Genomic DNA, 25,611 nt, shown 5'->3' on the forward strand with positions numbered 1-25,611 from the left:
AAGGCATTTGAAAAACCATTATCTTAAATTCTTTTTAGAAGCACTGACTTTTTTTTTTTTTTTTTTGCAACCATTTATATACAGTGTTACATAACAGCTCTGGAGTACAGTACATGCAGCAGAACATACCTGTTGAATATAAAATACTTTTCTTAAAATCTTCATCGTTGGAATTCTCTGAAGTCTAAATTATAGAATGCCCATTACTTTGAGAAAATGGTTGAGGAGTACAAATGTCTGCATATGTTGGCCACTGAAATAATCCAAGGCTAACTGGAATAATATTCGTAGCACACCAGGAGTGCATAAATAATTTACTTACATTATTAAAATACAACCCATAAAATTCAAGTTCAAGATCTTACAGGATTGTCTATGTAAATCCTTGAAGTGGTTGCCTGGAAATGCATTGTGTCTTCTTTCTCTTTCTTTTTTCAAGTCCTATATAAAATGTTTAGTTGAAGTTTTTTCTTCCTCAAATGAAACGACCACCTTTATTTGTGCCGACTGCCTCTTCTCTTCATTGCAGCAGTGCACTGTGGACAGTACCATTTTCCTTTTGGTGCTTCTGTCAACCCAACACATCCATAATGGAACCATTCTATTGGGCACTGGAAAGCAAAATGGCAGAGAAATAGTTTTTAATACCTCCAAAGATTACAGAGTATAATATGCCCAGTAGACTGAATATTAATAATAAGATTCATGGAAACAACTTTTAGATCGAGGAGCTGATTTATAGGTCACTGAAACCCACTGATAGGTTTAAGAGATAAGGAAATGGAGGCATAGAAAAAGTATGCATCTCTGTTAACTCAAAGGTTAATGTCATCTATATCCATGATCCCAAGTAATGAACAAAATTCACTAATTCTCCTTAAGCCAGAGAGTAAGTTGATACTAACTTTCGAGGACAAGAAGTGAGATGGATCTCTCACAAAAAAGGCAAATACATTTTACAGATTTTATTTACTATTCAGCCTTATTCACTCCCTTGTAAAGTAGTATGAGCTAGTTGCAATGAAAATCATAAAGGGATGCCTTGGAATTCCTCTCTGGGTAGATCTATTCCTACATATGCAGAGAAAAGGGATCCTACTCTGTAACATATTAAGCAGTTCTACACCTACAGAGAAAATCTTAGCACTCAGAAGAGCACGAGTAGGAATGAGAAGAATCAGAGAATATGATGGGGTATTCACAGAAATGCATCATTTCCACTAACTTCCCCAGGAGGTTACAGTGGTGTTCTTGGAATGACTGGGCAATATTGTTATACAATAATCACAAACAGCCCACAAGTAATTCTAAAGGGGGAAGTGGAAGGACAGTCTTTCTCTAACTATGTGAACATGTTGTTGGGACCCTATCTGGTCAGGAGAGCACAGACTTTAATGTACCAAGCCAAACCTGCTCAATCTTCAGGTTATTTTTAAAAATTTTAAACTGCTACTATTAACTTTAGGATTCTGACATTATGGATTCTTACTTCTTTAGAATTCAGGGTTGCTACTCCTCTGCAGGAAAAGCTGGAACAAAAGGGGCTGGAAGTTTGAGAAAGTGAGGAGGGAGTGAAATTATGAGAAAAAAGATTCTCAGTATCCAATAAAAATCTATCTCTAACCAAAATTAAGCTTCGTAAAAAACAACAACAACAACAACAACAAAAACAAAAAAGGGAATTCTTTTCTTTCAAACCTCCTTTACTTTTTTTTTTTTTTTTAAAGATTTTATTTATTTATTTGACAGAGAGAAATCACAAGTAGTCGGAGAGGCAGGCAGAGAGAGAGAGAGGGAAGCAGGCTCCCTGCTGAGCAGAGAGCCCAATGCGGGACTCGATCCCAGGACTCTGAGATCATGACCTGAGCCGAAGGCAGCGGCTTAACCCACTGAGCCACCCAGGTGCCCACCTCCTTTACTTTTTATATCACAAGTGGCTCTTACCAGCAGACAGCGGCTGGATACAATAGGACACACTACACTGATAGGAGGAAAATAACCTCACATTATACCACCCCCCACTTGCGCTAGCTGCAGGCTTCCTGACACAATGTACTGTTTTAAAGCTCTAGTTCTTCACTGTGGTAAGTGAACTGGATTCTAGTCAACACAGTATTATTTAGCAAAGGAGGTGGAGGATGTTTTTAATTTTCACACAATGTATCACCTTTTGATTTATAATCTGCAGATGAAACTATAAAACTAGCTTTAAGGGGCACCAGGGTGGCTCAGTGGGTTAAGCCTCTGCCTTTGGCTCAGGTCATGAGCTCAGGGTCCTGGGATCAAGCCCCACATCAGGTTCTCTGCTCAGCAGGGAGCCTGCTTCCCCCTCTCTCTCTGCCTGCTGCTCTGCTTGTGATTTCTCTCTGTCAAGTAAATAAAGAAAATCTTAAAAATAAACAAACCCAAAACTAGCTTTAAAAGAGTTTTGAATTGGGAGCACATGAAGGGACACTACTGTGTTTTGGAGAGAAATATTCTAGCATTAATATAAGGTAATTAACATAACTGCAGACTTGTTTTCACAGACTGAGTGATACCATAAATAAGAAAAATGTTTAAGTAATAATATTTCGTGATTTTTTTTTCCATTCCTAAATAGAAAAATTTAATACTTACATCTTGGTTATCACAGCCCACCATCTCACCATAGGATACCTAGTTAAAATAAAAGTAAACATTTTTTATTATGATTATGCGACAAGCATCTAAATCCAAATTGTTGATGATACTGTTAGAAAACAGAGAGGAATATACAATTGCATTAAGAAATAGGGTATACAGTTTTTTAGTAAAGAGTTTATAAAGATTTATAGCACAGAGGGGAAATACACAGAAATTATGTTCTCTTTGAAAATCTGAAAGAACCTTGACAAATTACCTTTGTGGGTGGTTTCTTTTGCAAGACCTTAAGTTTCTTTTTGGGTTACTTACTTACTTAAGGTTTCTATTTTTTCTTGGGTCATGTTGGGTCAGTTATATTTTTGCAGTCAATAGTTGAAACTTCTAAACTTATTACCAATTTACTATCTGCCCTTCACATTTTTCTTTCTTCTGTTCATCACCAGCACTTTATAATACAACTTCCTAATTCTTGAATTAATTTAAGTTCACAATGGACAGAGAAATGTTTCAGACAGGGTTATGACCAGATGGCATACTAGCTGATTCTCTGCATGATTGAGCATATCTGTATATGGTTCTACACACATGAATGACTCTGGTTAACAATTTTTGGGGGGCACTCAGATTCTTCCCTCAAAGCTCTACAGATCTATTTCATCAACTAGTTTTTAGTGTTATAGATGAGAAATCCAGGGTGAATTTGATTTTTTTCTTTTTTAGGTGATCTATTTTTACTACCAGGATCTGTACAGAATTTTCTTAATAACTGATTTTAAAAAAATGTTTGTCAGGTGACAGGAGAAAACCTAACAGTCTCTTACTCTTAAATGGCAAATTCTCAAAAATTAGATTGCCAACTTGCACCATAAATACAATAAATTGCAGATGGATTAAAGTGTTTTTTTGTTTTGCAGATGGATTAAAGATTTAAACATGTAGAAACTGAAGTATATCAAGAGCTAGACAAAGCCATTTGCAAATGAGAAAAAAAATGCAAGACACAGCTATACGGGGAAAAGGCAAGGAGATCTTCTTAATAAGCATATAACCCACAGCTGACTTCATAAAGAAAAAGACTAACAGCCATAAAACTGGAATTTCAGAATTAAAAACAAAATAAAAAACTAAACCAAGCAAAGTATTTATAATGTACATGACAAAAGTGAGAGAAAAATCAGCCAACACCAATGAGTCAATTCATAATGGAAATAAAAGTAGCCAAAAAAGAGTCCATTTTTACTACTAAGGTAAACTGAAATCACTGTGTGATATAAAACTATCAAACTGGTATAGGGTTTCTGAGACAAAATAGTATCCAGCACTGGACAGGGTTTAGGAAACAGGCATGCTCATCAGGTTTTGAAAATGAACTTCAGAAGGTAATCTGGTAGTCTGCAACTAATATTTTAACTTATTTTTATTTCTAAAAGATTATCTTAGAAATTAGATGTGTAAAATGGGTTACATAAAAAAATGCCTACCATAATGTTATTTGTAATCTCAAAAAAATTAAAACCACTACAAAAACCTATAGCTAAATCTGGTTTAAAAAGTTACCCACAGGGGCGCCTGGGTGACTCAGTGGGTTAAAGCCTCTGCCTTCAGCTCAGGTCATGATCCCAGGGTCCTGGGATCAAGCCCCGCATCGGGCTCTCTGCTCAGCGGGGAGCCTGCTTCCCCCCCACTCTCTGCCTGCCTCTATGCTTATTTGTGATCTCCGTCAAATAAATAAATAAAATATTTTTTTTAAAAAAAAGTTACACACAGTATAACACATAACTGTGAAAAAATTTTAAAGGATTACTTCAAGAAAAATGATATTCAGTACACATGACTTTATGAAAAAGCATTATAGAAAGAATACACTGTGATCCAACTGGTCAAATTCACACATATACATACACACACAAACACACACATGCACATCTGTGTGTACATATGTGTAAGAGACTGAATGTTTGCGTTTCTCCCCCAAACCCGTGTTGCAGCCGTATCCCCCACTAGGACTGTGTTTGGAGATAGGGCTAAATGAGTTCAGACAGGTGGAATCTTAATCCAACAGAGCTGGTGCCTTTATAAGAAGAGACACCAGAGCTCTCTTCACCATATGAGGATACAGCATGAAGGGGGCCCTCTGCCAGGAAGGAAGAAAGTCCTCCCAGCAATGGAATCAGTCAGCACTTTCATAGTGGACTACCTAGCCTCCAGAACTGTGAGAAAATAGAATTCTGCTGTTTAAATCACCCAGTCTGTGGTATTTTGACACAGCAGCCTGAGCAGACTCAGACACCACGCATGTGGGGTATACAGTAGTGATAAACCAAACTGTCTAATTATAGGTTATATCCAAGGGCTGAGAGCAAGGGTGACTTACGCATTTCTTTACACTCTTTGTATTTACAGCAAACGTGATTTTGCAAAGAGCAGAAGAAAATTATAGAAGAAAGCAAAAGTATTTTAACTGGAGAAGAAAGAATACTTTAAAAAATGAAATAGCTCTCTGTTTTCTATTTTATTCAGATTATGCTTGTATAGACATATCAGACTTTTACCTGATTGCAAATGCAATATCGTGGTTCATTTGGGTCATAAGTCCAATCAACTTGACTGTTTGAATCAGACTCTGGTACTACCGTTGTTTGTTGAGAGATTTCTTGTACGACAGTTGATGAAGAAGAACATGACGACAAGGAAGAGGAGGAGGAGGAAGACGAGGACTGCTGACTTGAAGATTTGTTGTTGTTTCTGACAAAAAAAAAAAAAACAGTATCAGTTTCATTGGCTCAGCATCCAGAAGTTACGGGACAATAATTCCTAAATGAGTGGTATGAAATGAAATGACACTAAGCGTGTAAATTAACGTTTAACATGAAGTTGAACTAACTTGATATACAGATTTAAAAGCACAATTGTTGACAGCAACAAAGAGCAAAAATATTCGTAACAGTTAATTTTTGTTTGACATTTTCTGTTTTCTGGAGAATAAAGATATTGAAAAAAATTCTTTCAAGCTATGTTTTTATGATAATTTTTTTAATCTACTACTACTTAACACTGACTTAAATTTCAGGTAATAGTTTGAAAAACTAGTATTAGTTAAGGCTATCTTGCAGACATTCTTTGTATTTTTAAGCAAACTGAATACTCTTCATCAAAATCATCTTATCAACTGCATTTGTGTATTTGTATTTTAGATTTTGCATTAGTTTATATTAAACACATAACAGAATAAGGGGTCATAAAGGAAAAAAGTTCCATATAATGGCTTATCCTAATGAACAAAAGAAAGTAAGCAGAAGTTATTTCTACCCAATTTAAGACTCTAGAAAGAGTAAAGACTTTAAAACCTTTTAAAGACTTTACTCCTCCAGAGTACGGCGGTGTGAATGAAAATGTCATGATCATGCCCATCAACAGACATGTGAACACTTACCTGTGCAAGACAGGAAATAGTGTTAAAATTCACAAGTAATTTATCAAAATTTATATGCTAACTAAATTTTATGAATTTTATAAATTTTACAAATTTTACGTCATCTCTTCCTGCCTCCCCCAAGTTTATCCAGATCCATGATACCTACCTTTGTATCACATACCCAAGCCCCGCCGGATGCCAAGCAGACTGCACACTTAGTAGAGCTATAAGGGCATACCTTATAGTAAAGGCACAGGAGCTACTGTAACAATGCAACTTACTTGCTCTTTCTCCCACTCCGTGAGTCGGCTGCTGATGAACTGGTGTTCTGTGTTAATGTAGTCATGAGTGCTGAAGATGATGAATAGCCAGCTGTTTCTCTGGGCATTGAAAATTCTTTCCCCAGCTGAAAGTCATTATTCTTAAATGCTTCATAACTGGCTTTTAGACTTGATGTTCTTCGTCCCTCTTTCATCTTAAACAGACATTCACTGATAATATTAATACGCATATATATGCAGATTTTCTTTTTCAGTCCTACTACTTAGAGTATTATGTTAGTTTATCTAATATTATTTTGTTTAAACCATTATTTTCATCACTGTCATTTCAGCTATTTTATGTAAAGATTTAAAATCGGTTTTTACGGTTAGGAGGGAGCTACAGAACTGGTAACTTAATTTGGAATACAAACTGTAGAGCGGTGAACAAACATTAAGGCGGTGTGAGTTGTGAGGCTTTTGGAGGAATCCTGGCACCGGGAGGGAGGACCAAGTCCTGTCCTCGCAGGTGCCGGGACTCACGGTCAACAACACACACATCATGAGGGATCGGCACGAGCTGGCACCAATATATTTGTTACTTTTCATGATCAATCAGGTAAATTAATACACATAAGTTTCATCAAATAAAATGTCAGGTATCATAAAACCATGATGTAAAAATGAAACTCTACAGTGTAAGAGAACGCCTTCTGTTCACATCTAGTTGTTTCTACTAGAGTTTACCAATGCATCAGACAAAATGTACCTGCTACTTCCAAACCTCATCCTTTTTACCTGAGCTGTGGCTTGAACCGCTTGAGCTGCAGCCATGGTAATCGCCCCTGCACCGGTTCCTGAAGATAATGAGCCAATATTGTAGGATGCCAGAGGTTGGGAGGAATTCACATTGTAAGCATTGTTGGAAGAGGCTGTAGAATTATTATTTCGACATCCTATGTCAAATTAAAGAAGAAATAAAAATGGTTGGAGAGAACATGATGTTAGTGAGCATAAAATACATTATTTCCCAGTACAGATATAATCATTAAACTTAACATTTTCATGCCACCATCAAATTTTCATGTCCCATTTTTCCTTTTTCTCCTTTCCCCATCTGTAGACTATAACCAAGTAAAAAAAATCTGTATGATTCGCTAATCCTGAATGCTTTCATTTCCCCTTTAACACAAACAAAACACAAACATTCCTATTTGAAATACTGAACTTACCTAGTGTATTTTCCTTAGAGGCATCTGATGTAAGCGTAGATAGAAGAGCTTCAGATTTAAACTTCTTTTCAGGAATATGATCTGTTGTTGCATGGTGAGAAGTCGGATTATATTTCCTTTCTGAATATAAATAAAGAATTTATGTGTTTTTAAACTTTAGAGGACTATAGACAAGAAATAATACTTTCATTCAGCTATAAACAAGTATGTTATGTTCTGAGTTCTTTGGTGGAATACAGAACAATATGTTTTCTTGGAAGATGGGACAAGCAGAACTGTCTGGGTCACCTATTTTGTTAAGAGTAGCCTTCCCACACATTAAAAAAAGAAAACTTCAGTAGCAAAGTACTGCAGATAACCCACAATGCACCGTGATTTTACACAGAACATGAGAGGAAGTTTGTTTTCAAAACATTATCCACAATTTTGAACAGTTTTCAACCAGCCCTTCTTTCATATCAAACTGATCTGTCACAAATTACACATACAGTCTTCTAATCAGCCAACATCCAACCAACCATTTACTCACTAAACCACCAACCATTTGAGGCCTTCTTAATATGTCAAACAGTAGGTGAAGCACCGGAGAAGCAAGGAAGATAAAAAAAACAAAGAGCCCACCACCACGTATTTTCTCATTTGTTTTGGGTTATAATACTCTCTAGAGAGAATCAGGTGTCTGTGTGTAGGAAGTATATGCTGCTACTAATACCATCCATTTGTCCTTAATGTATTCCAGAAAAAGCAAACACTCTACTCCCAAATCAAATATACTTTTCCCAAATGATGAAGGTAAGTCCACCAGGAACTGTAAGGAAAATGTAGATCTCACAAAATAAAAGGAAGGGAAAGATATTTTTTTTTTTCTCAATTGGTTGTATGGGGCTAAATGAAAAGAATATACAGACAATATAATGAGTTTTTAATTGTACTGAAATTTTTAGCTGCCCTAAACCAAACTTACTTTCCACTGGAGTATGTGAATGAGCATGATGATTGTTCACTGGCTGTGAAGGAGTATCTAACTCCAAAGATCCTAAAAAAGAAAGGCACAGAGATACATCTCCATTCAATGTCAAGCAGAACTTTACTGGTCAATCAACTACAGGCACTCTGTACCCTCACCTAGAAGAGGACTGGCAAGCCCTGATGCATATCCCTGTGTCATTTTCATCAAACATGATAGAGAATAACCATTGCCAATTTCGCACTGAGCCAATTTCATCCTCTTTCTAAATAATAAGTAATCTACTTCTTACTATTCACCTTAAGTATGAAACAGCTCAAGGCATGTTAATGTCTAATTGGGGAATTCAGGGCAGCGGGTAGGTACCACATAAGTGGATGAATGGATATTATAACTCCATTACTGATAAGATCTGAAAAACTTAAACTAGTTATACTGAAGACCTTTCTATGCAAGATCCTAAAGTATTAGGTGATGGGACATTACTATATGAAAGAAAATTTCTTTGATCGTTAAAATAACGTACGATAGTAAAGACTTCCTAAAAGAAGTTAGGCACAGAATCTCTACCACCAAGCATTAAATACTTTTAAGAAGTTTTCTGGGTTTATCTTGATCCCTTGAGATGAAATTATGGCAGGGTATAGGATGGAGTAGATTTTATGACTCAATTTCATTCAGTTTTGTGTGTCTGTGTCCTTAAAGAGGATGCTTCATTAATCTTTTTGCAGTACTGAATAGGCATGAATTATTGTTATTCACAGCTATTATTAGCATTAAAAAAAAAAACTAGAACAGCTATAGAATATTTTATTTTGTCTCAAAATACTTATTATTCTCAGATAGGGTCTACTTGGAATAAAAGTATCACAAATAAATTAGATAATCATCTGAAGTGATAGATCTACTTTTGAATAACAAAGATGTCACTATGGATACCAAGACGGATTCATGATTAGGTTGTTCCCTTATTCTAGGGAGTGTGTACATATACACATGATTTAACACCATTAAAGAAATTTTTTATCAGTGTGTACAAACAGGTATATGCTCTTGCTGAAGAAATGCATCAAAAAAAGAATAAAGGTAAATTATAACAGGAGATCAAGTAGAACCTTGCAAGGAAATATTAAACTGTTTCTTAGTGATAAGAAAAAATTTACTTCTTTGAGAAAAAAAGGAAACGCTTTGGAATCAACTAAATCTTCAGTTGAGGAAAAGCCTTAAGGCAGTTCTTCGGGAGAAAAAACAACAGCCTCCCTCAGAGTTTAAGTGTATCCGCAGGCAGAGCAAAGGCCATCCGTTTAATGACAGATGGTTAACTTCTTTCTAGATGGTTCTATTTCTTTAAATCTTTATTCTCATCACTCATCTTACTAACATATCCATATTAAAAAATGGAATGACTTAGTATGTGATTTTAATAAAGAGTGAGTGTAGGATATCCTGTATCACCTGTCTCCATATCCAACCCAAACGGTTCTGGCTGCTAGAGTCCACGCTGTCCCACCCGGCTGCCACCATCCACAGAAGCACACCATCTGAGAAGTCTCCATGGGACAAGTGTCTCCTCAGCGATTTGCACATGGGCTGTCCAACATCGATGGAAAACTGTAAATTTTACTTACGCCTCTCTAATATTTCTGTAATTCCAGCATTATCAGCTTCCAGCTCCATTTTAAACTTAGCCAGTTCCTGATCCAGCTTTCTCAAGTGTCGATCTACCTGTTTCAAAGAAGATCAAAGATAACCACCAAAATTTGGGACACTATTAAAGTGTCAGTTTAATGAGGAAACGAAATCTTTATTTCTTTTAGTGCATCTGCTTAGTATCCTTGAGCAAGTCAATGAACCTACACCTCAATATTTTAATCTATGAAATGAGGGCTAGGTGAAATAATATTCAAGCCTCCTGTAATAAATTTGAAGTTTTAAGAAACCAGAATCACAATTTGTTAGAAAACTTTCAGAAGAAGTGAGATGTGAAACTAAACAATACTGATACTTGGGATTTGAGGTGGGAGGAAGTGCAGGAGGGTTGGTAACTTTTTATAGTATACCCTGGGATTACTTTCGACCTAATCTCCTCCTACTTATAGTAAGGCCATCCACCACTCTGCCATACTATAACTGTTACTTAGAATGAAAAATGAAAGATCCTTAGTCTATAAACAAAGAGGCTACTATATTCTACACATACGTTTCTCTAAGGCAGTAAAGTAAACCATTATACTTGTAAACATTTATGCAAAGGGTTGAAACTAAAGGGGTTTTTTAGCCAGAAAACTCCATTCCCCAAAGAGCTTGGTTAAAATAGTTTTATTGATAATACTACAGCCCTTGTGAAGGTGGCAAATTTTATTTTCTCATTCAACTACAGATCTTTTGACTGATTTCAGAAAATTATATGATACTTCCAACTAAGAACAACTAAGTCTTAATTTTTTAAGGTTAATATTAAATATTTTTCAATACTTTTTCAAATTTGCCACTATAAGTGAAAAAAGAAAACATAAATTTTCTGAAAAATATTGTTATATTAATGACAACATCTTTATCAAACTCTTGATTGGCAATGGATCATTATTAAATAATTAAGAGTGACTTTCTTACAAATATCAAAGTGTCTATGATTCATCATGAAGGCAAAATAAGTAAGAATGAAATAATGTGTACCTAAATTTAAGGAAATGGGTAGAAAAGTAGCAAAAGACAATTTTGTGCATTAGATGCCATGAAATGAGCATGGTGCATTAGATGTTCTATCTTTTCTAGCCCATGCACTAATCTTCTGACATACGTTATTACTGTCTCCATCTCGTAAGTGAAGAAACAGAGGCTCAGAAGGGTTAAGTAACATGCCCAAAGGCAATAGCTAATGCATTATGGAAAAGGGATTTAACTCTGATCTATTTGTAATAAATTGTTCTTCACCATTTATACCCAACATTGTCCTCTGAACTTCTGCATGTAGCAGCCAACTGTTTTTTTTTTCTTTAACTCAGAATAATATAATTCAAATTGAAAAATAAAAATAATTTCTTGTTATTTATATTTCTTATATAACAGCATCCAGCGGGGTACTGGTTAGTGACTTTTCAATAACTTGAAACCCACTTTTCTGTCCATCTTCACACGCAAGTTATTGTTCAGAGTATGGCAGAATCTAAAATTACAATATTTAAAATCCTATAGAGGCATGTATTATGGACAAATGCTCCTATTCAAAGAACACGCAGGTAATTGAGCATCCTTTAATGGAAACTCCCTTCCAATTAATTAAGTGTGAACACAGACCTCAGTTATTCAAGAATATCTCCTACATTGTCAAAATTTAATCTCAAGGGAAGTCAGAAACAGTACTCATATTTAAATTCCAAGACCACTTAATGCAATGAAAATATTCCACCACCTTTATTACCTACAATATTGAGATTTGTGCTTGGCATTGGGTTAAATGGAAAATACATGAAAAATGAGAGAGAATCCCTGCTTTCATAGGAATTACAAATTTGGCTGACAAATCAAGATTTATGTGAGCTTTTTAACATAATAAATGTTTTAAAATATATATACTCTGGATGTAGCAAATAAGAAACAGCTAGAAAAGGATTAGAAGTAGTACATAAAAAATACATATATAACCTTGGGCTGTGGTAGACACAAAGGAGGTAAATGAGTTAGAGGGTGAAGAATGTACTGTTTTCAAATAGATGGAAAGAAAAATTAATAATTAAAGAATGAATAGAGACAGGAAGACAAACAAGATTCTCAGAGGGAGGGAAAAAAAAAAAGTAAAAGTATGATGTGGTCTACAACAGTAATCTACAGTATAGACAGGCAGAATGTTAAACTGCTGGTCAGGAGGATGCAGTCAGAGATGAAGACATCATGTACCCTCTCCCAACTCCTTCCACCCCAGCGTTGAAGAACTGCTTCAGTGTGTTAAAGATAGTACTGACAGGGATTGTTACACATGAGAGCATGGAAAATAATGACGGAATTTTCAATACTAGCAGCTCCGAAAAAGGAATAGAAGTCAAAGACTTAATAATTCTAAAAACAAATACGTAATTATATACAGAAAAGCATAAACCACATTGTGGTAGACAGCTTTGTAAGATAGGGTCCAGTCATTCCTACCTCTTGGTAGGTAAAAAAAAGATTATGAACTGATGAATATTAGAAGCAATTATTAGGCAATGAGGACTGTTTTTCTTAGAATCGCTGCTACTGTACTAAATCAAATTAGAAGTTAGAAAGCTTACTACGAGGTTTAACTCAAACTATGAAGCAACAGAGTATTTCAACGCATTAAGCAGCCATAGCAAGAGCTATGGTTGAACTTTCCTGAAACCTGTAGAGTACATCTCCTCTACCCCCATGATTCTGAAGGGGCGAAAGTTCCTAATCTGGCAGACTACCATAATGGCCCCAAAGGTATCAGGCAAAGCAAGAACCTAAATTACCCCTCTCCTCCACATACACATGACCTCATAAGATTAATTTATAGTAGTAGAGAGGGTAGTACTCTAATTGAGAGAGATTTTCTATTAACCACATGCTCCTAACACAAGGCTGACCACAGAGTCTGATTATTGATTTGTTTCCCACTTTATGTCAATAAATACTAGCCATAAAAGCTTCCTTATTCTATGGACCCAAATCATACCTCACAACCCCAAATACAACTGCTTTAATTTTAAATCAATTCTCTTCTTTCTGACCTCTTCAGAGCCAAAGGAAATTCTGTCAACATTATTTGTTAACATCTTGATGATCACAAAGATAAGTCACATTTGGCACCTCTGCACGAAAGAGAAAAATCCTCATATTTTAACATTTTAGCATAGAGTTGTAATCCTTTATTCTTTCTCTTTTGACTCCCAGTCTCAATATTCATATTTTAAGATGTCACTGATGCACCCAAACTGAACTAAATACAGCTTTTCAAAAAGTTTCTACATGATTTATGGCTTCCAATACCGTTAAATTCTAAAATTTAAATATTTAGTTTGCCCTTTCAGAATGAACACAAGTTATTCTATAAAGTTCTAAGGTGAAATCCATGGCAATGACAGTTAAATTTCTAACTATGAGAAGATCTGGTAATGGTGAATAAAGAGGATAAATTGGAGAAGAAAAAGGAACCATGATGGCAAATTATTTCTCTGTTAAGTCATGAAAATGATTCTTCACATCTCTGAATTATATTTAAAATAGGTGAAAATCTGATCCATGTTTAGGCTGACTCAAATATTTGAGGCCTTAGCATATAAACTACATCTAACCTTCCTAAAAGACAATAATGATAGGAGACAAGTCAAAAGGTCAAACTTATGTATTTCTTTAATCAGAGTATCAGATAAAGAATTCTCCAATATATAGGTAAAATGTACACCTGAAATATAATCATCTCAGTAATAGGCCAGGATATAAAAAAGAAGCAAGTTCAAAGGTACTGAGCAGTATGAGACTGCTAAAATCATTCAAGCATTAACTAAAAGCTCAATTTATAAGTACACATAAATCAACTTTAATAGGTATTGTAATCTAATACAGCCTGATGACAGTGACATCTCGTTGAGAAATACAAATAAGTGTTTAATGACTAAGAGTATCAGGATTCTAGAAGGAAATTATTTTGATAGGATAGCTTTTTTGTTGTTGCTTATTTCCACTAAAACCACCACTGAGATAACTAAACTTTCGGTTTGCTCTACTGAATCTCTAATTCCACCAGTCTCTTCATTTGTGGATATTTATGCAGTCTAATCTTTCCTTAATAAATGGAGTAACCAGTATAATACTGTCATAGGTATAAAAAGTGTACTACTGATTTTAACAGTAAATAATACAATGAAATACCATGTTATGTAAAACACTGAGGGGCAAAATCAAACATAATTATGTATCTAATTCTTGTACATTAAAATCTGTAAATATAATACATGCTTACTTGAAATTACCACAGCAATGCAATGTTTAAGCAAAGGCACAGAGACGATTTCCTCTAAGGTACACTTCGCTCCTCTGTTTAAGGTGGCCTCCTACTCTCCTCAGAGGAAAACACACTGCTTCCATTGGCTTAGACGACCCTGCATGTGGTGGTTCCTGCCTGCCTCCCTCCTAGCACCAACTTTTCCTTCCTCACTATCCACCAACCACACTGGCCTGTCTCTGCGTCACCCCGCCAAGCACTCTCCCACCTCAGACGTGGCCCTTGGTCCATCATCTCCCTGTAGTGTTCTTCCTGATGCTCTCTTCCCGCAGCTGGCTCTTCTCACTTTCCAAGTACCTCCTCAAATGTCACCTCCTGAGACGATGCCACTCCTGCTGACTACATTCTGAACAGCTTCCCTAGTAATTCCTCTTTATCCCTCTCTCCACAACATTTATTTCCTTCATAGCACTTATCAAAAATCTAAATGAATCTTAACTTAATAGTTTGCCTATATTCATTGCTTCTCTGTGTCATTAATGCCCACTTAGCACAAGTGACGGCTCATCGCTGGTGCTCTAGAAGTATCTGCCAAAAGAATGAAAGGTATACTCTCTCATTATGTAGAAGTATATAAATAGAAGTACCACTGTCTATTGGATAAACGATCTATGATTAAAAATTACTGTAATTATACATTTATACTATGTCCCACCCACTCACTTTTGAAGCACTTAGCTTTCTAAGCTCTCAAATGTTAATGTTATAGGAATTTAATTTCCTCTTTCCTATTTATAAAGACTTTCACTTGGATATTTACTGTTGATACTTTGGGGAATATAACTAATATGAGATGGTAAATCCATTTAGTAACCTCCCTGTGAACAAGGCAGTAATTCCCTTATGTTCAACTGCAATTACTTGCAAAAGTAAATTTCTTAGTCTCTAGCATAAAGTGTTCAACTACCACAAGCCACCCTGGCAATGTGGTGCACGCACAAAGCACAAGCATTCCACAGAGGCCGTACATTGTTTTTTAACATTTTATAATTACTTATTTGTGTTAAGTGAGGCTAATTTTTCATTTATGCTAATAGCATCAGATAAATAAATACATTTTATTCCTTTTTAAAAAAGATTTTATTTATTTATTTGACAGAGAGAGAGAGGTCACAAGTAGGCAGAGAGGCAGGTAGAGAGAGAGGGGAAAGCAGGCTCCCTGCTGAGCAGAGCCTGATGCGGGACTCAATCCCAGGACCCTGAGATCAGACCTGAGCCAAAGGCAGAGACCCTAACCCATGGAGCCACCCAGGCACCCCAATACATTTTATTCTTAAATAAATTTCACTTTAAAATTTACTTAGTAAATACATGTACATACGATATGGATAAACTAAAAACTTTGAAGGTGGGATGCAAATATTAAGGTCTGGGAAACGCTCGATCGGATCACTTCAGAACTCTACTTTGTCCTTCTGTTCACTGCTCACCTAAACTACTGGGCCAGGTTCTGAGGATACAGAAGGATTACAAACCTTACATACCCTCAAGAGCCACAGTTAGAAGAGCTAATCTTTTTTTATTTTGTGAAAATAGTACTGTCATTACTTTGTATAGTAAGGTCTAATAGTGTTTACTAAATGTTTTTATAATTTAAAAGGAATCTCTCTAAAAGCAAAGGAACTGAGAATAGCCAAAAAATATCATGTAATTATAAAGTGAAAAGTATTTCATCAAAAAAAGCGTATTTAAATAAAACGTGTAACTCACAATAAGCCTAAATTTTTTTTTAAAATGCCTCTTTTGCTGAAGGCACATTTATAAAACCTGTTTTAGAACTTCCAAAATGAGCTTATGTGTCAAAGAAATGGATCTAAACTGAAGAAATTAAAAAAAAAAATGGAGAGCATTTAAAGAGAGCGATACCAAAAAGATCTGAGCAAAGACACAGATTATAAAATTGTTTGGTCTGCTAGAATGATTCTATAAAGGAGACTAAACTAATTTGAATTACATTACTTGCACTTCTCTTGGTTTAACGTCATACCTTGAAAAGATGGGACTATTTATACTACAGCCTACCCTTGTTTGTCCATCAAAACCAAGTCAGTCTTAGCATACTAAATGTGACTGTATTATCTTTTGAGAAAATGTCACTCAACTGTAATATCTCACACAGAGAATTATATCATTAAACTCTATGCCTAAGACTCATAACTTAGGAGTCATTTTCTTTCCACTAACCTATTTAGGTGATTTTGTTGAACAAATACTTACAGAGAAATAACTACCGTAGAGTCTGAAGACACTAATTTTTTTTTTTTTAAACAGAGTTCTTGACATTTATAGTAGGGGATAATACAACCATACAAGCAGAAGGTAAATAAATAATTACCATTTAATTCAAACAATAATAAAATCATGGGAATAACAATGATTTGGAAGGTGGTATGATTCTGTTGAGGGGTAGGGTATGGCACAAAGTGCTAAGTACCTTCTCAACAGCCTCCTTCCTTACTGACAGAACCCCACATACCTGGCGTGGCAATGTGCCCTGGTAAGCCAACATTTCGAGAGGCAGCTACAGGGAGCCAAGAAGATATAAGCAGAAGTCAGTAGGTAAGATTTCCAGAAAGGCTCTTTTAAAGGAGCTGAATGAACTGCAAAATATGCCCTTTTGAGTAATCTCCTACTGCAATTCTTCTTCTACCTGTCCGGAAAAGGGGAGGAATGGAGCGGAAGCAGCCCGAGGCACTGAGGATATCAGGGCCGCCATCAAGCTATGATCTGCCTCCTCCGACAGATCATCTGTAGGAGAGGAAAATCTTGTGTTTAAATCATTCTTGTGTGACTTTTCTAAGTGATGAAATTGCTCCTCCTCGAAATAAATGACATAAATATCAAGATTATTAAGGATATTTTAGTGAAGAGACTGCACGTGCAGAATTATGAAAGATGGAGAAAGTCTCCCAAGCAAAGATGGAAGAACTTTTTTAAAGCTCTTAACTTGTGGCAGGCTGCAGAAGTGAAGAGGAAGGGATAATGAGAAATATTTAGACGATAAAATGAACAAGACATGTTGAGGAACGAAATGTGGGGAAGCTAGAGACAAGGAGGAGCCTGGGACGACTTCCAGTATTCTAATGCGAATGACGGGAAGAGCAGCGGTTCTCCTCAGAGAAGGAAAAGAGGAGACTAAGAGTTAAGTCTTAATATTAATACACTGAGTTCCAGGGCCTGGGGATTCTCGGTTAAGATGAATAGGCTCGGAAGAGAAGCCTGAGCTTGAGGAATCATTAATGTCTAACTGCCAAAACTAAGAGAACACCCGGAAAATTAATGGAGGCATGTTTCTCAGCTTGGGTTGCGTGTGGGGCCGAGAGGAAAACTGGCATCTGACAGAACAGTTCTTTACCATGCGGCACTTGGTCTTCTGGCCTCTGGCGCTGGGTAGAAGATGGGAGGAGACTGTGGGAGAATCACCTGAATACGGTAAGAAACAATGCAGGTCACAGATAGAGGCCTGAGAGACAGCAACCGTTAGGAGGGACAGCCACAGGGGCCGCGGAAGGTCACGAAGATGGGAGGACGGTACAGGCGATTAAGTCTCAAAAAAGAATGGATTTTTGTATTAAGGATGTCATGATCGCCTGAAATAGCAATGTAATATGGAGTGCTAAAATAGGAAGGACGGGAAGTTGGGAGAGGAAAAGAAAAGCCACAAGAAGAAAGGGACAGGGAAGACAGAGGAAGGAAGGGCAGAGGAAGGAAGAAGAGTAAACGAAAGACAGAACGGCGTCCTGGAAACAACTGGGGGGAGGGGGAAGACGCAGGGTGCCACTTGGCAGAGCCGAAAGGGAAGCAGCGTGGCGCTCTTACAAGCCAAGATCATTTTACAGACGTGTGAAATCCTCCTGTAAGGCACAAATTAATATTGCTATTTTACAGATAAGGAAACTAAGATTTTGGGATTAAGTAACTTATCCAAAGTCCTGCTATCAGTGAAGTGGCTGAACTCATGGTTGCGTGGATCCATTATGGGCACTTGCTTTTTATTACATTTCGTTCAATTCATTACCTCACCTTCTACTACCTAACAGCCTAGCCTAAAAGATCTATCCCATTCAAAGAATTTACTAAGTTTTGTCTTCATTCTATGTTTATCCATATCTCTGAGTGAACTGCTTTCCCCTCAATACAACACCGAATCCAGGTCCCAGAGCTTCTGAATAAATTTTGTTCAAAACTCATCTCATATCCTCTAAGAAGTTAACAATACTCTACATGAGTTAGCTCAGTCTTTTACCAGATACTTCATATTTAACTGTAATAATCTTTCTTCCACGTTTCTATACAGGCTCCTCACTTCACTTGTGCACGTCTTCCTAACTAGTTTACCAACACCTTGAGGACAGAAGCCATTCGTAGTATGTACACCTTGTTCCTCTGTTATGTGCAGATAAAACTCCATTATACAAAGCACAAGAGTGAATAAACAGTGTGGTTCATAAATAATGGATAGATACACACCAAAAATCCACACATATTTAAAGAGAACATATTTATATTAGACGTATTTTTCTAAATGTTTGAAATACACTGAATTTTTTTAAATTATAAAAAGTACTAAAATAACAAAATATAAAGCACAGCCAAAGAGCTATAAGATTTAAAATGCAGGCAGTCTCTAAATAAAGACTGACACATATAATCATTAAACATGAGGCACAATGTTACTAAAGAAATTTCTCTTGGATTCAAATATAAATGTCTTTCTCTGTGTTTATAGACATAATTCAAGACCAAAACAATTAAGAATTTCTTTTTTTTTTCAATTCCATAGTAAATCAAGCTATAGTTTACTCTCTTCTTAAGGCATTTTATCTTTTATGAAATTGTCTTCAAAATAACTGCATGAACAAAAGAGCCTAGGTTATAACAGCCATTAAAAATTTCTGCTGTATGAGAACAAGGAAATATTTCCTATGGCTTCACATGGCAAATGTTTTCTAGTCTTCTATATCATCTACAATGTATACCATAAGTGGTATGTACCTTCTTTTATCTTGTGTCTAACCAGTAACATTTATATTTATATACACTTGTTCAGTAATAAGACTATATCCAGATAAATTATAAAAATAGATATGAAATCTATATGCTAAAGTTAGCCATAAGTGTCCATTTGTTTTTAGCTTTAACTTGCTGTGAAGCAGAACCAGAAATGAGTATTTCCTAAAGTATATATTTTAGAAGATGCTTTACATAAAAGAGAGCTTCATAATCATACCAGTTTGAGAAATACTGCTTTTGTCTTATAGTGATTTTAAACCTTTGCAAGTATTGCTACTGCAAAAAAATAACTTTTTTTAATCAAGTGTTTCCCATTTTTGCCACCTGAGACAGCTGGTGAGTGCTACCTATTTGACATCACTTAACAGATAGTTGAATACTATCTCTTAACACCGACTCAAATGATTCTCTTCTTCATTTAATCAGGCAACTAAGAAGTCTTGTCAACACAGTAGTCTTATGTGTATTTTATTACCACAGAAACAATCTCAAGATGATTTATCAGGTAAGTAAATACACCACCTTAAGATAAGTATTAGTAAAATAAATTTAAACACCAATTCTTGTTTAAAAAAAAAGTCTAACATCAGCTAAAATCTTATAATAATGTAAATTTGTCTAAAACGTAAGGTTCTTGACCTATCGACTAAAACTATGGACTCTGACAGTTTTAGTTTTCTCTCCACAAAGACACCAAAAAATAGACACTGAAAGCTCAAATGAAGAAAATGAAATGAAGAAAGCAGTACCTCAAAATTTAGTCTATTCTTCCTATTAATATTTAAGCCAACAAAACTTAAGACATAACCCATAATTTAAGTACTTATGGCATAGCATGCACATTAATTTCACTTACCAAGTCATATATCTGGTTTGCCAGTTGTACCTTCTCATCTGCATCTTCCAAAGCTTTATAGTAATCCTGAATAAAAAGAGTTTCAAGAATAAATTAATAATTTGAAAATATGTATATTCAGCACATATAACTGCATTTTCATTATCATAACTTGCATTCAATGTCAGTCACCCTACATTAGCAATAAAAATCCAGTTAAGGATAGGATGGGGATGGGGTAGGATTAGAAATTATGTACAATGACCAAGAATTAAAGGAAGATGCTCAGCGTTCCTAAAAAAGATATAAGTAAAATTAAATACCAGTCCAAGTATAGCCTCTAAGCTAGGAAACGTTACGTGAACTAGTAAATACTCTTTCTTTCACAGAAAAAGTTACAATTTAATTTATAAAGAATATTTGCTCTCCCCATTTTTTAAAAATTTTATTTTTTTATTTGACAGAGAGAGAGATCACAAGTAGGCAGACAGGCAGGTGGGGAAGGGAAGCAGGCTCCCTGCTGAGCAGAGAACCCGACGCGGGGCTCGATCCCAGGACCCTGGGATCATGACCTGAGCCAAAGGCAGAGAGGCTTTAACCCACTGAGCCACCCAGTCACCCCTGGACCTTGCATTTTCTTTCTTTTTTTTTTTTTTTTGGACTCTCATTTTAAGTTAGGTATTAATTCATACAATTAAACCTATACTTTAGATTTCTCCTCAGTATAAGCAAATCATTTAAAAACAAAAACATGATTCTATCAATTCTCATGGAGAACCAGGCTTTTAAGTGTATAGCCAAGTTGTACTACACCAAAAACTTAATAGGTTAAAGGGATGATGACTGATTTGCGTTACAGAAGTGACCATTGAACACAGTGTCTCCCATGTAGTTGAAAATCCACATATAAGCTTCTGACTAAAAGCTTAACAGCTAATAGCCAACTGTCGACCAGAATCCTTTACTAACAACATAAACAACAAATTAATGCGTATTTTATGTATTATATTCTGTATTCTTACGACAAAGTAAGCTAGAGAAAAAGTTATTAAGAAAATACATTTGCAGTACTGCTCTGTATTTATGAAAAACAAAACCCAAATATAAGTAGAACCATACAGTACAAACCCAGGCTGTTCAAGGGTCACTTGTATAGATGTGAGATAACATTTATACCCATATACATGGGGCCTCCAGGTATCTTTCAAGCCAGAACCAATTCTGGGCTTCCCCCCATGTGGCAAAATAAATTACACAATACTCTAAATCTGTAGTTTTCAAATTTCTTTCTTGGTTGATCTTTGAACAATTCTAAGAAGGTTGGGGATAAGGGAGCCATTACCACTCAGAGATATTAAAGAACCTATCCAATGTCACACAGCTAAATGGCAGTCACGACCAAACCCAGGCCTTCTATGCAGTTCTTCCAATGTACCCCAGTTTTACTGGGTCACACATTTACAGACAATCTTGGGAAGAGATCTAATACTCATTCTAATCTGGAAGAGACATGCAAGTACTATAAACTAATCAAAACACAAGAAATTCTGTATTTCTAGTCTCCATTCATATACAAATTTAGAGTTTTAAACTAAAAGACTTTTTAAGGATCCTTTCAACTCTTAAGATTCTGTTCTTCTGTGTGTGATTCTACCAACTTAGGTATCTAGCAATATATAAAATATGCTTCAAGGTCAGTTAATTTTCACCCCAGTTTGTGGCCCAAACTGGAAGGCAATGTAATGTCTGTGAAGACAAGGCAAGCTTAATTAGCTGTAACCAGAATAAAATAAATTAAAAGACAAATACGGACTTTTGATGATTCTATAATTCTCTAACAAAAGTTGTTAATTACTGAAACAGATTTTAAATTACCAAAATGATTAAAAATTGCTACACCTGAAGCTCTAAAACACAAATTATATAAATTCTAAAGAGCCATTGATAACTTTAATAACATTGATAACTTTCCCTCATTTTGATATCCAGAAAACAATTTCATTTTAAAATCTTTCTCAGAGGACATCGATATTTACTGATACATCATCCAGAATGTTGAACATACTTTTTTGATGGATGCCATTTGTTCTTCTCTCCATTCTGGTTTATTTTTCTTTGCATTCATAAAGAATTCACTGACTCTTTGTTCTAGTTGATCCATTGCATCTATGACATAATAAAAACATTTCATATTTAGATGACTAAATTCATATACTAAATATACATGCTTTGATTTGGGAAAAGAAAAAAAATCTGACAACATACACTCTTTCACTTGGCCAATAACTTATTTAAATATGTCATGCTTTGATTATGTAAATGGTTTAAATACTCCTGTAAAAAAAAAAAAAACTTACAATTTTCTCCAACAATTGTATTTGTTATTTCAAAATTTTTCCAGTAGTCAAAGTAGTGAACAACGTAGATAGGTTCTACACCACATTATTTCAATAGTACAGCCTTCAGGTCAAAAGCTAATGGTATTAAATCTGCCGAATGTGCTAAAGCACAATTTCTTATTAAAAGTACCAATAGATAATCCTCACCTTTCTTTTAATAAGAAAAAGTAATAAAAAGATTTTAACCTCCCACTATACGGCTTTAAGCACTCCATCATTTCATATCATGACTTGAAAGTAGAAGTTACAATAATTTGTTCAGTTGATACACTGTATTATTTATTCTAGATAAGTTTTTCCCTAAGTGTGTGCCAAGAATACTCATCTCATTCCATGTCTAGTAAAAAAGGAAAAGTTTAAAAAAAAAAGTGATTCTGTTATGTAAGTGAAGAAAAAACTTTTGGAGATTTTCAGGGCAATAATAGGTTTTTAAAGATCCTAAGAAGTCTTACAGTGATTTTTAAATTTTTCTTTGTTTAAATAAGCAATTTCTAACTAATTTTATAAATAAGTCTCTTTTATTAATCCATAGCACCTATTAACTTAAGAAAATTCTAATTATTATAAAATGCAAGTTTATAAAACCTCTCATTTACATAATCTAAGTAGAAATCACAAGAGAATGTAAAATTTGTAGTAACAATGAAGAAGTATAAGTTACCCTTTATTGAATTCCTACTTCATATCAAATACTATAAGTTCTAATTTAACTGTGTTATTTTAAGTCCTCAGATAATTTTCATTTTATAGACAACGAAAACCATGGTCAAGATCAAAAAACAAGTCAGGAAAACCCTAATACGAACTCAGATCTATCTGACATCAAAACCTGCAGACAATACTACTTTAGCATTTCCACTACATTAAAGCTGAAATCAATTTTGTGAGCAAGCTAAAGAAATACACAATTCAGACTTCGACACTACAATCCACTCAATAAAAGAAGGCTTCCATATCATATCACCTTGTATTAAGCATGACCACATGAAACTGACAAGAGGCTGTGACAAGTATATTCATGAACAATGGGTATGCAGTATGTTGTGGGGGGGTGGAGGCAGAGAAGCAAAGGGGAAGAAAGTACAGGTCCTTAGCTACCTCAAGAAATGCTGGTTCTCTGATCTCTTTCCAAGATACCCCTTTCTTCCCAATTATATCCCCAAACCCAGATCTTCTTCCACCTCTACTTTTCTAAGAAAAAAACCTGGAAGCATGAGAAACATTTTATGTATATAGCCTAAACATAGCTGGAATAAATGGGATCAAGAAACAGATTTCCTGAGGATAGACCCCATGAAGGCCAGTCATTACTGTCATTTATACAATTTAATTAAGGAGTACCTACATCTAAACAGAGTAACATCCAGCCATAAGAGTAAGCCTGATTGTACATGTTAATTATGTAATGTATAATTCATTTCACACTCTTAATTTTTAATAAAATAAATTAAATTAATAAAATTAATCTTAATTTTATCTGGTAGTAGCGCTCGCTACAAGATAATTGGAACAGCTATTTACATTCGTTTCATAAAAGGGGAAGGTTTGTGAGGTTCTTTTAGAGCATGGTGGACATAAGTTTGTACTCATTTTAAATGTAATTTTAAGTGTAGCTTCGCTCTAAGTATTTACCTTCTTATCTCCATAAACACTGATTCTTTACTTCTTTGAACCATAAATCTTTTTTAGAAACGTCACAGGAAAAATGATCAGATAAACTAAATACTGCTCTATGAAAGAACAACGTTAATTTTTGGGATAAAGTAACCAGACTACCAAGCTATCACTGATAGAAGAAAAGTCAAAATTTTTATTACAACAGATAGAAACCTTGACAGTATAATCTATTTCCCTCACTCATTTTGATTGAAAAAATACCATCCTGTTGAGAAGTGAGAATGTATCCTATAAGGTGTAACTTTTCAAAATCTGACATTCCAAGTTCACCAGGTCACTAAACAACCGCATATAACCTATGCTTCTGTGTTTTCCGTTCTTGAAAATGTTCGAGTAGAACGAACTTTAACAAAAGTATAGATGCTGAAATCTATGTTCCACACGTAAGGGCTCAAGTCAAAATCTTCTCAACGTTTACACCGATGTGCATTAAGACACGTATCTACGTTCTCACTGAAGGCACACAAACTTTTATTGCAGAGTCTTGAATTCGAGAAAGGAACACATACACGTGCCCTAATGCCTCCTCCTCTTGTAAAAAGCAAGGAGAAAAGTAGCGTGGAAAGCAAGAGGCAAGATTCGGCACTGCTTTTTCTTTTTTACAACTCCGTATGCACTAGCCAGGGAGCCGGAGGACAGTCAAACAGCAGAGGCGATGAAGTCGATGGCAAGTAAGTCTGGCACTGAACGCGCGCGGCCAAGACCGGCAAACGCGCCGACTTACTCTGCACCTGCAGGTCCATCTCGCGCATCTCGGTGAAGCGGTCCCGCAGGTCCATTGGAAGCTGCTCAATCACTGTCAAAGGGAGAGTCCGTCAGAGGGGCGGGGCCAACGGCGAAAATACGCGCTTACGTCGCTGCGTGCGTGCGTGCGTCGGGGGGGGTCGAAGGAGCCGGCAGCCCACAGCGAGGCTGCCAGTTACCGTGAGAAAGAAACATCCCCCGCCTCCCCCTCCCTCCCGCCATCCCGCCTGCCCGTCCACTCGCGCTCTTGCCCGCCCGCAGGTCCCACAGATGGCCCCCGCCAGCGCCGCCCACTCACTTTCCAGATAGTCCTCTAGGTACAACATCGCGGCCCTTAGAGCTGGGGGAACGAGGGGGTCCAGGGGTTTATTTGTGTCACTCGCTGTCGCCGGAGTTTTGTCCCTTCCAATATGGCGCCTCCGCTAGCAGCACCCGCTCAGCTT

General features: G+C 36.0%; 1 protein-coding gene across 2 annotated transcripts; it reads right to left on the reverse strand.

The window, feature by feature from the left end:
- Positions 1–25,610, reverse strand: ING3 (inhibitor of growth family member 3). Of its 2 annotated transcripts, XM_032305107.1 has the most exons (12): positions 25,467–25,610; positions 25,149–25,220; positions 22,414–22,514; positions 20,370–20,435; positions 10,128–10,224; positions 8,497–8,568; positions 7,533–7,652; positions 7,099–7,256; positions 6,322–6,515; positions 5,178–5,370; positions 2,620–2,658; positions 1–611 (listed from the first exon to the last, which is right to left on the reverse strand). In XM_032305107.1, the coding sequence occupies exons 1-12, from the start codon at positions 25,492–25,494 to the stop codon at positions 495–497; spliced, it is 1,257 nt and encodes a 418-aa protein (XP_032160998.1). In that variant the 5' UTR covers positions 25,495–25,610; the 3' UTR covers positions 1–494. The 2 variants fall into 2 exon arrangements, with proteins under 2 accessions (XP_032160998.1, XP_032160999.1); XM_032305108.1 differs by lacking the exons at positions 1–611; positions 2,620–2,658; positions 5,178–5,370; ... (3 more) ...; positions 8,497–8,568; positions 10,128–10,224 and adding an exon at positions 11,529–15,028.
- Position 25,611: the final 1 nt, after the last annotated feature.

This window comes from Mustela erminea, chromosome 11 (assembly GCF_009829155.1).
Source record: "Mustela erminea isolate mMusErm1 chromosome 11, mMusErm1.Pri, whole genome shotgun sequence".
NCBI lineage: Eukaryota > Metazoa > Chordata > Mammalia > Carnivora > Mustelidae > Mustela > Mustela erminea.

Bases quoted from the DNA above. Each gene is read 5' to 3' on its own strand.
- ING3 (XM_032305107.1), bottom strand. From the start codon at position 25,494: ATGTTGTACCTAGAGGACTATCTGGAAA. The intron at 25,221-25,466 runs GTGAGTGGGCGG...TCCCTTTGACAG, and splicing joins CCTAGAGGACTATCTGGAAA to TGATTGAGCAGCTTCCAATG. The intron at 8,569-10,127 runs GTAAGTAAAATT...TTTCTTTTTTAG, and splicing joins TACAGAAATATTAGAGAGGC to GATCTTTGGAGTTAGATACT.